General features: G+C 42.0%; 1 protein-coding gene across 1 annotated transcript; it reads right to left on the bottom strand.

Moving 5' to 3' along the window:
* Nucleotides 1-1,776: 1,776 nt before the first annotated feature.
* mex3a (mex-3 RNA binding family member A) lies at nt 1,777-13,150 on the bottom strand. Its single transcript, XM_057340017.1, has 2 exons — nt 11,781-13,150; nt 1,777-8,986 (listed from the first exon to the last, which is right to left on the bottom strand). The coding sequence occupies exons 1-2, from the start codon at nt 12,190-12,192 to the stop codon at nt 7,884-7,886; spliced, it is 1,515 nt and encodes a 504-aa protein (XP_057196000.1). The 5' UTR covers nt 12,193-13,150; the 3' UTR covers nt 1,777-7,883.
* Nucleotides 13,151-13,404: the final 254 nt, after the last annotated feature.

Here is a 13,404-nt window from a genome sequence, read left to right as displayed (position 1 = left end):
TTTAATTCAAATTAAAAGGAACTAATCAGTTTCTTGAAGTTTGGTTCTGTTTGTCTCTTGTTGAATGTAATGTTCTCGAAAAGTAATTCTGAGAAAATGAGCATCAAAGTTTGATTTTAGCCATTTATTTCACTACGATTTCAATTTTTGACGTGGTCTAACCCAGTCAATATTAAAGATATCAAGGTTATATTTTCACAGAATGTTTTTCACATAATGTAGGATGATTTTATGTAGAAAACACTAAATCACAAAAAAAGACTTCAGCTGGGTTTTCACAGCCTTGGTCACGTATGAATAAAATGTGTGCATTAAAAAAAATTATTCATCTTTTCCCATCATTTAAAATAGGCACAAAACTAATTTTACAATCAATGCATGATATATATGTCACCTGTGTTGGAAAGAAAATATATTTTCTCATAAACATTTGATAGGTTTTTAGGAATATATGCTACAAACCCTTTATGATGTGCTATAATGATATAATTATTTGATGTCATAATTTAAGGGCTGTATATTGAACCAAACTTTTCTAAACCATCTTTGCTAATGACATAATTAAGGAACTGTAACTGGTATCAGAATCATTACAATTCCGACGATTCCCATGCCTAATCGCATTAGAGAACCAAACACCTGTCAGACATTTTTATACTGAAAAGTCTCTTTTTTTTTACATTGATGCAAGATTACTTTCGCTTTATTGAGTTTTTCTATTAGCTTGGATAATGCAATGCGGGATGAATTTGTCTTACACAAGCTTCTATCGTTGAGTAGACACACAATGCATATTATATTGCAAGGCAGATGAACTGATGGCTTTCGAGGCCCTGCTGAGGTTTTCTTACTGGAAATGAATTCCTCGCTGCCCACCCCTGTTATCAGCTACATGTAACTTGAAGATCATCTCCTGAGACCTCGCTCGCTGTCCCAGCTTTGTCTTATTTTTTGTCTTTCTAGTCTAAATTTGGTGGTCGAACAAATGTTTGCCGTAGGATTAATGTCCTCCGTGTCTCTGGGGTTATGTTTCTAGCCGTATTTTATTTTACCCTTTCATTTTAAACAAATACACGAGGTGCTTGCCTAATATGCCTTGCCTGTAAGCGTTATGCTAATGCCGTCAATCTGTTAAACTGGATATCAGCCGTTTAGCTGGAGTCGTTGATAATTACTGCTTTGGGAAGATGCTGTCATCGCGCCTGTTCTTTTCCCCATGGGACCCTTGAACAAAGGAAATTGCAAATACATTTGCAATGAACAACATGGATGTTTATCGTTCGCCGGCGCACGAGACGGTCTGATCTTGGGGGAAAATGACTTTTTAACTTGGGTGGATGGATTTTCACGTAGACGGAACTTGTGAATGTAAAAGGGTACCCAAATGTTGTGACCAAAGAAAAAATCTGGATACTGAAGTTATGAATTATACTTTGCGCTCACACGAACAATATCTTATACGTGATACAATATTTAAGAAGCATAATTCATAATCACTAGAGAAATTGCCATGACCTTTGCATGCTTTTGAAGATGTTGGCTGTGGGAACCATAATTTTACCTTGTGATTGATTCGGTTTGTTTTACTTGTGGTTTTGTTGGGGAATGAAGGGTGAATTCAAGTAAATTTGGAAACATTTTCACAGTCATCTCACAGACTTCACGCCCTATTTTTTAAAACGTGAATTCTGCACATTTCTTTGTACCAGAATGCTGCCTAAATAAACCATTTGTTTTCTCGAATCGCCAAGTGTTTGACTAAAACAGACATCAAGATAGCACAGATCGTTCTGTTTGTTTTATTAGAAACATTTACAATACAATTTCTCGAAAATAACAAATCAAAACTAGTATGGCATAGATACATTGATCAAATATCAAAAATGAAACGCACAAAAAACATGTTCTAAGAAGAAAACCTGCAATTTGTGTGCCTCCTGCGGACACCATACTGAATCATGAAATGAAACAACTCGTGGAGTATCGGCTAGCCTTGTCTATGATATGGCAAACCTCTCGTATATCAACAATAAATTGAACACTAGTATCAGGAGATGCTTGACCAAACTAATACACTATGACCACTATGAGAGCTGTATGAACCACTTCTACTGTGCTGGAAGCTACCAAATACATACTGTCGGACTGGAGTAACTCAACCCAAGTGAGGTCACCGAAATGACCATCCTGACCCCCCCTCACTGTTCCTGTCTGACTGAAATTGAAACCACTACACGACTATCATTGCCACCACAGAGCCAAAACAAAGATGCGCGTTCACCATGAAGTATTGAGACTGTGTGTGTGTGTGTGTTTTTTTTTTTTTTTAAGTATAACCTTGTAAACAATAGTTGAGTGCTCCGTCATGTTCGAGACACCCCGGGTCATAATGAAAAGGAATCATTAGCCCTCGAGTGTGGCTCGTACATAAGCCTCATTTTTTGAGAGATGATACCAGTCACATGCAAATAACCGTATTACTTTGAATGTGCTCGAGATCTGCTGAAACAAATATAATAACTGATTATCTGACTTGAGGAAATAAAAAACATCTGTGATTTCAGATGTAGTTCCATGCATATTTTTGCAAATTGTAACAGTGTTACATTTAACGGAGTTTGTTTGTTTTACTGTGTGAATGCACAATCATTTTCCTGTTCACCCTGTTACGGTCATTTGCTTCACAACAATTGCATTTAAGAACAAAGAAAAGCAAAAAAATAAAAGGAAAGGGACCTATCCACTCAGATATATATGGCGTTAAAGGATGAGCACACAACACTGGGTGCTTCTGCTATGCAAAAATGCGGTATTGAGGCACAAACTTGAAGTGAGTAAAATACCCCAAAATCCTATAAAATATTTTCTGTCCTATCGTTAATGCACGCATATAAAACGGCGCTAAAATATAAGCCTTCCAAACCCCGCCCCGCTCGTTTTATGCTGTCAAGGATAAGTGTGAAGCATTATCTACCTTTCATAAATAAAAATTCTATAGTTTTAATCATTTTAGTAAAAACTCAACTCCATGCGTTTTAGAAATATATTAACTTTGTAATTTATTACTTAAAAAACAAAACGTCTTGAGGTTACTTATAAATATGTTTGCTTCATTAAAGATATTCATAAATAACATCCAGATACTGAACTCTTCCTCTGTCTATGAAATAATAATGCATGTTAGCAAAATAGAATCTTACGAAAGAGCTATAAGACATTTTTCCCTTTTATTTTGCTTTGTATAAATGCTGTGAGGAAGAACCAAAACAAGTACGGTGGTATTTCTCTAGTCGTGAATTTCAACTTAAAGCTTGCTTTTGAGAAATGAACAAAAAGGCAAAATTAGACATCGGTTGGGTGGCCTTTTTTTACATTCAAATACATTATTTGCCCTTTGAACTATATTGAGAAAAGGCATTATAATTGCTTAAGTGCATGACGTATATGTTCTCTGGTGATATTATGACATGAATGCTGCAGTGGTTATAGATAAATGCATGCAGCTTTGATATCTGTTATGTAAGAACTTGTATAAGAGTATACTGTTTATCTAACCAAAAACATAGTAAAAATGTAAAATGCAAATATACCCATCATAGAAATGTGGAACGTTATTTTTGTGCATTAGATACTTTATGTTGGGACTGGAAAAATAAACTGGTGTCGTTCTGCACAGTTACATTAAAATCCTGTAGTGGCTTTTATAAATTTCCTTTCACAGATCTCAGCTGTTCAAATGTAAATAACGCTCTGGAAAAGAATTTCTCAGCATGCACAACCAAAACGAGAAGGAGAAAGAAGTCGTTGAATTGCAACTATTTAACAACACCACGAAATGACTGAAAATAGCAAACGGAAACGATTCACAGTGGTTCTTAATATTAAGCTTCACGTTAGACATCACATTCTTGTTAAACCTGTTAAAATGTAAACCGGACCACCTCTCCTACATCTTGACTATACTCCCATTTCCTCCCTATCAGAATGTTATTTCGGATTAGGCATAACTGTGCTCTTGTCATCCTGAAATGATGATGCAGTTTGCTGGCTGACTTTATTTCAATGAACTCCATTAGACCATTTTGATAAGGATTTTAAATATATATATTTTCATCTGGGCTGCAGCCATTAGGGTGTTTAGATATTTATTTTGTATTTTAATAACCATATGCGTTCAGTATAGGCTCTCATGAAAGCAAATGCTGTACAAACTAAACTACAGAGGTTCACTCCCCCGCTGATTGTAATGTCTCAAATGTTTTTGTCATATATTTTCACCACTGTGTTTAAAACCGGGGCTTCATCAACATCACACGTTTTCTATTGGGATGGCGCCTTAGCATTAAAAACTAACAAAGTAGGCTACTAGAATATTTTCAGAATTGCTTATATAGTGAAATATTTATATTGATATGCCTATGGTAGTCAGTCTTTATTATACATCTCCCTAAATGTCGATAAATATAGTCTTGTACTATCAAATAAATAATACTCAAAAAGATCTCGCTGTTATTGGCTGTATAAAGTCTTTTAAACAATGTATCCCTTTGAAAGCTTGTTAAACATACGCCATCTTTCTCCTAAATCTACTAGAAGTTGTGATGTTTGGTTAAGAAACCAAACTATGAAGTGCTGCATTTCAGAGCGGGAGCTGCTTTTGTTTTCCTTGCAAAAACGTCTTGTAAGGGATTGCATTGAGTAAATGAAACGTTCATGGCTTTAAAAATTCTTAGGGTTGTCAACCACTGAAAAGCCTTTATTGTGACAGTGCATTTTTGGATCAAATAAACATGGCAATTATCTTAGAGCTGAACTCTATATGATATCTTGTTGACTATTAAGTTATTGCTCTTCCCTGCGTACACTGACCTACTGACCTCAAAACGTCCTAGAACGTGGTTTATAGACAGACAAACGTGTTTCGGAATTCTAAAACAAGAGCCATTTAAGTTTGCATATTCCATACTAATTTCAAAACGGATTTGGCTTTGCACAAAGATACATTCCTTTCGTGAACAATAAGTGTCTGCTCTGATCGGTGCTGCTGGGGGTTTGTAAAAAAACATCTATTCATAAATCTATTTGTTTATGTAACGTATTATTGACCTTTTATTTTCAATTCCTTTCCCTAAAACGGCACATGCTTGAGTGAAACGGCGCCATTAAAAAAAATCACTGAGCGACGTGTCCGACATATGCTACCAGTGCAAATAGAATCAAACAATCCAAAATGGAACATAAGTGCAATAATAAAGATAACATTAGTTGTCATGGGAATACCGAGTTTGCAGTCTGGAACCCTACATGCCTTCTGATTGCGAATGCTGTTTGCTTTCTAAAAAATAAGGTGCATTTACCAAGACTTTAAGCCTCTTCTTAAATTTAAAGGTTACTTAAAGGGACTTAATATAGATAAATTGAAAGAAAGTACCTTAACACACGGACGCTTATTTAAAGTAGTTGTTCGTCAGACAAAAAAAAATGAAAACACTGTCAGGTGCCATTACAGCCATAATACATTGATTCACACGTGGCAAAAAACAACCAAGTAAACTACCTCCTATAACAGTCAACTCAGCATTAAAACTTCTTCAAAAGGAATATTTAAGATTCTAATGGCTCAAAGGTAAATTGTTACACAGTTTGTTAATTACAATCACAAGCTTACCCTAGCATGTCTTCTTACGCAGCACGCATGTGGCGCACACGGACTCGCTAGAGAAAACCGACCCAAACGTGCTAGGTTTTAAGGGCTCCGTTTTTTTATACTGGGCTTCTAGCAAAAAAAACCTTTCCCAACCTCCAAACGCTCTAATCCCCTATTCCAAAATCCCCCAGCCTGCAATGAGACAGGCAGTGGGTGTGTAATTCGATTCAGCATGAACGGCCACCAAATTGGGCGTTTTCCCCCCGCTTGCTTGTCAATTACAATTGTCTGATTTCACTGCGGAGTTCAAGGTTGTCCTCCGATTGGCTGCTTGCGACCATGTACTGGCAAGCCTGTCTCGAGGGGGTCACGGCAGGATGTCCCGCTTACCAAGGAAGACTCCATGGAAACTTCCACAGCCTTGCTCAGATTAAATTTCGCGACCGAGAATCGAAAGATTTAAATGAAAAGTTGAAGAAAATGCTACAGGGTGAATCAAAACAAACGGACGTATTTACGCCAGCCCCTCTCTCTCTCGCTTTGAAATAAAACCTGCTCTTGAATATTTCCCCCTGTGGCAGGACAAAAGAGGCCCCTTTTCCCAATGGGAATAGCCGTGGCTCCGAGGGGCAGGGGAAAAGCGAGAGAGCGAGCGACCGTCAGGAGGGGCCCCAGCTGCACCTACAGAGCGTTTGGGAGGGATGCGGCCCCCTGCTCGCCGTCTTGACCAATGCAAGACGGTGCCGTTCGCATTCACGCCACTGTACGTGGCCCCTCCTCTCACCAGCAGTTGCTTTGCACCTGGACTCTGATGTATGGTTCATTATCTGCTCCTCCTAGGGCAGGCCATGTTGGGGCGCTCCGGGGATTGTACCACCACTGCGACAAAACAATATCCTCTTTGGGAGGAGCTCGGTGACTGTAGTCGCATGGAACAGTTGAAGGGCGAGTAGAATTAGAGCACGGCCCCCTCCCCGACGCCACGTTTCTCTAACCACTAAGAAAAAAGTATGATATGAAGCACCTGCCTCTTGCTTTGCAACTCAAATGTAGGGCCACGAGGACAAGCGAGTGGGTGCTTTACATTGTACTGTAGTCTTGCTTTCCTTTGTCTACCGGGTCTATTCAGGATCAGATTACCGAACCCCCCGCAGCCCCCCGTCTTACTTATTTTACTTCATCTCACGCCTAACATTTGAACGTAAAAAAACTGTGAACAAAATGAATTTGTGAACTTACTGAGTGCAATTACAAAAGAGCTCAATGAGAATACCAGGTTACTGAAATGAATGGGGAAATACCTCCTGGACGAATTCCAAGGCATTTGAGCTGACCAAACAATTTGCTGTTTTTTTTTCAAAATGTTTTTTTGGGATAACAGATATTGTACCCAGTAAGAGTTTTTTTCTGATACATTTACACAAAAGGCTCAAAAAAAGAACAATTTGAATCTCCCTGTTTAACATGTCAATTACCCGTCAGATTATTGATTAGAAAAGCAGATCAGCCCTACGTATGAATTCACATTTTATCATTTAGAACATGATCCGAATTTAAAGCCACACCGACATCAGGTTGCGTGTCCAAACGTGTATATCAGCCCCCGTTGGCCATTTCTATACCATCTATAACATCTAGCAAATGCTTTTGTTTTTGACAATCACTTGAAATCAGTTTTAAGGTGCAATGTTTCTAGTTTGCCTTAAAGAATACTTTCTCTTTTGCAGAAGACGCTGAGATGTAAAACTATAATCCAATGTTAGGAAATAAACTTGATATCATCATCGTCATCATCATTGTATTAAAAATAATGACAGCAACGAGAAACTTCCCCAGAAAAGGGAAAAAGTGTCAAATGTTCACATTATTTCTCCTGTTACCATCCACACCGCACGTGGACAAAACAGCACCAGTAAAAAATTAAATAAAATAACAAAACAAAAAAACACTTAAACATGCTAAGAACTACGTTCTTTCCGTTTAAAAAAAACTTTTATAAAATATATATATGTATATGTGTTTACATACAAAAGAAAAATCTGAAAATATTTTCTTCTTTTTTTAGTAAAGCAAGCAGTGTCTTCTAAAATATCTGCTTGTTTAGGTTTTGTGTTTTCTGAAAAATAATAAAAAAAACGACAACAGAGTGAATACTGACAAAATAAAGAAGAGTTAAAGGTCAACTGAATCTACAGAGTGAAACAAAAAACACGCACCAAATCAAAACAAAGAACTCTTAAGAGAATATTCGGATAGCCTGTGTGACCAGGGTGTGGCAGACGGGGCATTCCGGATGGTTCAGCTCACAAATTCGGATGGCGCACTCCATGCAGAAGAGGTTGTGGCCGCACGGGACGAGAGCGGCCGTCACTTTGCTCTCGAAGCAGGTCATGCAGTCCCGGATCACGGCGGGTGGCGAATCTGGCACGGGGAGACGGCCGGTGAAGGCGGTGGTGGCAGTAGCCGGCTCGCTGTGGGCGCGGCGCGCCTGGGCGTGCGGAGACCCGACGGCGTTAGAGGAGTTGCCGGTGCCGCACGGGTCGGGCAGGCCCGGTGACAGTCTGGTCAGAGGGAGAGGCAGGCCTCCGAAGCTTTTGGAGCGCTGCTGAGTGTAGTAGGCCACCTGTTTGGGATAGTCGGGGTCCCCCCAGCTCTGAGTGTTCTCAGAGCCGAAAAAAGAGCATGGCTTGTCGCCGTTGCTGAGGCTGGTAAAGTCACCTTTACTGTAAATCCCCCCTCCTCCGCTACTTCCGACCACGGCGTCTGAGAAATTCTGGCGGTAGCTGCTGGTGAGCGGCTTGCGCGGGGCCCCCTGTAGCCCCCACACCTGCTGCAGGCGGCTCTCCAGACCCCCGTTGCCACCGTCGGAGCCCAAGCAGTCGTTCTCATTATTGTGGTCGTGCAGCCCGCCCGTGCGGAAGGCGATGTGCGCCTCGATTTCCTCCCGAGCCCGCTCGGCGTTCCCCGGGGAGCCTGTGATCTCAAAGACGGGGTCGCGGTCGCGGCTGGGAGTCACGATGTACGTGCACGTTTGCTGCTGGATCCGTTTGATGGTCGAGCCTTTGGGTCCCACCACCAAACCCACGACGCGGTAGGGCACCCTCACCTGTATGGTGGTTTGGCCGGGTAGCGGTGCAGGGGGGGAGCCGCTGAAAGAGACGCCCAGCTTGTTCCTGGAGGCTCGCAGCATGGAGAAGTGCTCAGCGGCTGAGATGATCTCTCGTCTGGCCAGGGCCACGTCTTCTTTGCGACCGGTGATGAGGAAGACAGGCTCTTCGCCTCTGACCGGGGTCTTGATGTAGGTGTTTGTCTTTGCGCGCAAGGCTTTGATTTTGCAACCTGTTGAGTGGAGAAGGAGCATCGTGATTATGGTTGATATCAGGTGCACTGTTTGTAAACACATTTTTTTGTTTGTTTTGGGGGTCATAAGGTCACCTATGCAAATACCCACACAAAATGTGCACAGAATCAAAACATTCACATTTGTGTATTCATTCATGCGTTTTTAGAATGTTATATGCATTTTAATTACATATGATGAATACCAAACGAGACGACCACATTTAACCATGTTTTTAAATGCATGGCACGAAATAGAGGCAGAAAATTCCGAATATCTGCCCATGTTTTTTTTATAGTATGCCAAATACACCACATTGATAACCAAAATCATTATCTTGACATTTTTTATACAACGAGCTTCATTCAAATTCGTGTAAATCATTCATTAAACCATTCGAACCAAATTGTCATTTAATTCGTGACGCTTTAGCTAAAAGTGGTTTAATGAACGATTCACAAAGAAATGCGTTGCGTTCATGTTTCATGAATACAGTCCAGTGACGTGTGGATATTACTGTTCTCTCCCTCTCTGTTAACTGTACTAATCAGTTGCTTTTAACGAGACATTATTCTGTCTGAATACTTCAATATGTTGTTTTATTCATGATATAAAAACACGCTGGTAGGCTTTTACCCATCTCAAGTATTTAGCATAATAAATTCCATTTAGAAGAACACATAAACAGTCGGTTTTGATATATCCTATTAGCATGAAAAATCTGAAACGAGGCAAGCTTTTCTGAATCCCGCCTACTCTGCAAGAAAACAACATGCGATGTTCTGTGGATTACTGACAGCTAACAAACACACTACAGACAATATTCAGCACTATAATCGATAATATATATATATATATCCGATAATAGAATGATCACCGCCGTTCTCTACCATCACGTCCGTACATTTCAAGAGCTGATTTGAGGACACAAATGAAATAAATACGTCCACATGATGCAAGAGCTGAATCGTCTCGCGGCTAAGTCCTTTTCAAAGTTGTTGTTGAGATATGAATTCATGACAGTGCAAGATGCTGTACTACACAGAATCTATCAGACGTATCATATACAGCTCTGGGTTCTTTATTAGCACCTCGGTGGTGTCTTATCAAGAGTGGGGAGGCTTTGTCTGCCTAGAGGCCTGTTCCCCGGATAGATCTCTGCACACCGGTTTCATGCCTCATTGTGTACAGCAGAAGCAAAAAAATAACCTGGATGGACTGTCTAACACTGACAGCAGGGAACGCAGCTGAATCGGCCCTCTCGCTGCAGGAGAACATCTCCAAACAGGCATGGCAGCCGCAGCAGGTGAACAAAGCGCTGAAACCATCCGCCTCAAATTCCAACTAATGCTGATATATAGAATATGAGTGATAAATTATGTGTCTATTATTTTCAGACTACTTAAAACAATGACTCTATTGTTCATAGAAAAACATTTCACAACCTAATTCAAGAAATCCTTGAAAATGGAAAGTTTGGTTTTGCAAAACAGTATGTGGATCAGCAAGTAATGATGGTAAGGACCCCGTTCCAAATTCTCTTAATCAGCAAATTTCAGACCATGAACTAATGTTCACACCATCTGAATTCAAGTGTTCCCCTCTGGGACATGCAGGCTACTTTACAGCCCAACTATGTCATCATACGCAGGGACTCCGCTGCATGGGGACATTTATAAGTGTACTACGTGGGTAAGACATTAGAGCGTTAATGAATGGACGGTCGGGGGGCTTTCTGACCCCCAGCCTTGAGAGAGCAGAGCTCTTGTACAGGCAGACGGGGCGTGACTCTTAAAACGAGCTTTCCAGTCCGTCTCTACAGCTATCCAGGAAAATGTTCATATGCCATCCAATCATTTTTAAAAGCCTAAGTGGCTAAAAGTATTAGCAGGAAAGTGTCTAAGTGCCGGTTTGTGATATTGTTGCGTCACAAAAAAAACCTCACCACTGCGTCTTTAACTTGTTCAAAAATCTGACCCCACGATCAAAACATAATCAAAGTTTGCGCTTTCCCGCTGAGTCACGTTAGTATTTTTCTCTTTTTCCATTCGTACGGTTCACGCTCCCCTGAGTGCACAAACACAACACGCACGCGGACTTTCAATTCTTTTGTTTGACAACACAGTCAGAATTGCATCACTTCCAGCCTATGGCTAACGACCACGGCTCCAAACGACTGTACTCCATCGAGCTTTCGTCGAGATCCGAACAGCAGCGGTCAGCTAAAGTTACCCGACAACTTCTCTTTGTCTGATGTGCTCTGACAAAAACAACGTGGTGCTGCATGGAAGCCCTCGAGAAACTACGGAGGCGCCAGAAGGAAGGAATGATTCAATGTTTCCTGTCAACAAAGACGCTCGAGCGTTACAAAGTATCCAGTGTGCGTTCGAACTGTAACCGTTAAACGTTCCTTTCTTTAAAGAAAGAATTACGCGCGCTCAGACGACAAAGGAAACGAAAGAGCGCGTCTGCATGATGACACCGATGGCGTGGATCTGGAATAATGCGACCATGAGGTGCGCGCTGCTGACTTTGTTCTCTTACCCGCTTATAACTTCAGAGTCGAAACGTTCACGTTCGTGGCACCAAACGCATTAAGTTGCGGAACTGAATTGTGACACAGTTTGAATAAAATGGGCACATTGTCCACCCTAACCCGCAGGAAAACGCTCACCACTCCCTTTTCTTTGTCAGTAAAATTGCACATGGCTTTTAAAACGGCTAAACACTTAACAGGAGCGACACGCGCTCGGGAACGACTTAGGAGCGATTTTAACACGTATTTGCGCTTACCTTGCCTCCCCACTATTTCGGCCACATGTTCGGAGCTTGGCACGGGGACGCACTCAGTTATGTTGCAGCCCCGTCCTTTGATTTCGGTGGACGAGCTCTCGTACAGGGCGCACAACTTGCTCTTCGCCTGTAACATCCCGGATTCGGATCCGACTCCTCCGGCGTGATTGTGATGGTTATTGTTACTCCGATCTTGAACTCCACCACCGACAGGAGCGCCGCCACTGTCCTCGCCCTCTCCAAGACCCAACAGCGACAGTTGGCCCAGCGCAACTCTAAGGGCACGGGAATCGTCTTCCTCCTCATCGGGTGGCACCAAGAGACCCTCGCTGCCGAAGCCGGAGCCGGCTAAATCCCCGCCGTAGCCCCCATTTTTCTCCATGATCCCTGCTAGAACCAGCAAGCTAGGCATGGCTAACAAAAGAGTATGAGACAAAGACACTGGCAAGAGACTGGATGAACAGCACCCTAGTAGCTACCCCGCCCCCTCCACCTCGATACGAGTCCCCCCTTTGCGCTGGGCCCGCCCATCGACCCGCCCCCTCTCCGATTCAGATTGGAACAGGGCGAACGGGACACAAGGAAGTCTGCGCCGAGAGGGGCCGTGCTACGCGACGCCCCGCCCCGTCTGGTTCACTGCGTCTCCGCCTTGCTGAGACAGAGCGAGTCACCCAACATCCATCCATCCCGCTGCATTCAAGACTTTTTGTGGCAACCCGCAACTGACTCCTAATGTTTATGCATCCAGAGCACCCTTATGCAGTAAATATGAATGTACATTACGCATCGATATGTGCTTGTCTTTTGTTATAGGAGAGGCGTGTTATGAAACCAAAAAGAGACCACATGTGCGCCCGCAAACATCCGCCGTCCATGCGGATTTGAAAACACATCGGAATTGTTTTGTTGTGATTTTTTGTGTTAACGTAGCGACATAACAAAAATCACGGCAATATCCGTCTTTTAGGTAAAGGAATTCTACCATCTGTTCCTGAAAGATGCCTAACCAAGAAAGAGTTAAACTGACATAATTTGGGGAACAGACATAATTTGGGGGTCCGCCCACCCAGTTTGCCGTTGGTTGCAGCGGGTCACGGAGTTGTTGTTTGGACCACCGTTGCGCATGGAGTGCTGTGACACTGGCTGCGAGAGTAAGAGACATTAGAGTTATCAGACAGGCTCTGCGTGATCCGCACCGCACAGTCTTTGCTCTTACGGTAGAAAGAGAGAGAGAGAGCACATTTCTCCCACACCTCTAACAAAGACCACTCGGTTCCGTTAGACGCGACAGGGTCTTGATGATGCCACGCCTGGCGGCAAAGATGAAATCTGGAGAAACAACAACAGATTAAAAAAAAAAGGCGCAGTACATATTGATTTTTAATTTTTAATTGATTTTTAATTGACATATTGATGTTATTTTTATTAAGTACGGGGGAGACAAAGCCACATTGTCACACTTTTAATCCAGTGAATCATTTCAGTGTACATTATTTTTAAGGATCACTATTGGCATACATTTAAGTGTACAAAACACTATTGCCCAGGAAAGAAGACACACGTGACCACGTGCTTGCCTGTTGTGACAACATGCCCCAGGAGCATGTGCACTGAGGGTGTGTAT

Source organism: Triplophysa rosa, linkage group LG8 (genome assembly GCF_024868665.1).
Source record: "Triplophysa rosa linkage group LG8, Trosa_1v2, whole genome shotgun sequence".
Taxonomy (NCBI): domain Eukaryota; kingdom Metazoa; phylum Chordata; class Actinopteri; order Cypriniformes; family Nemacheilidae; genus Triplophysa; species Triplophysa rosa.
The sequence above is the reverse complement of the archived record's forward strand: the minus strand, read 5'-3'. Positions and strand labels throughout refer to the sequence as shown.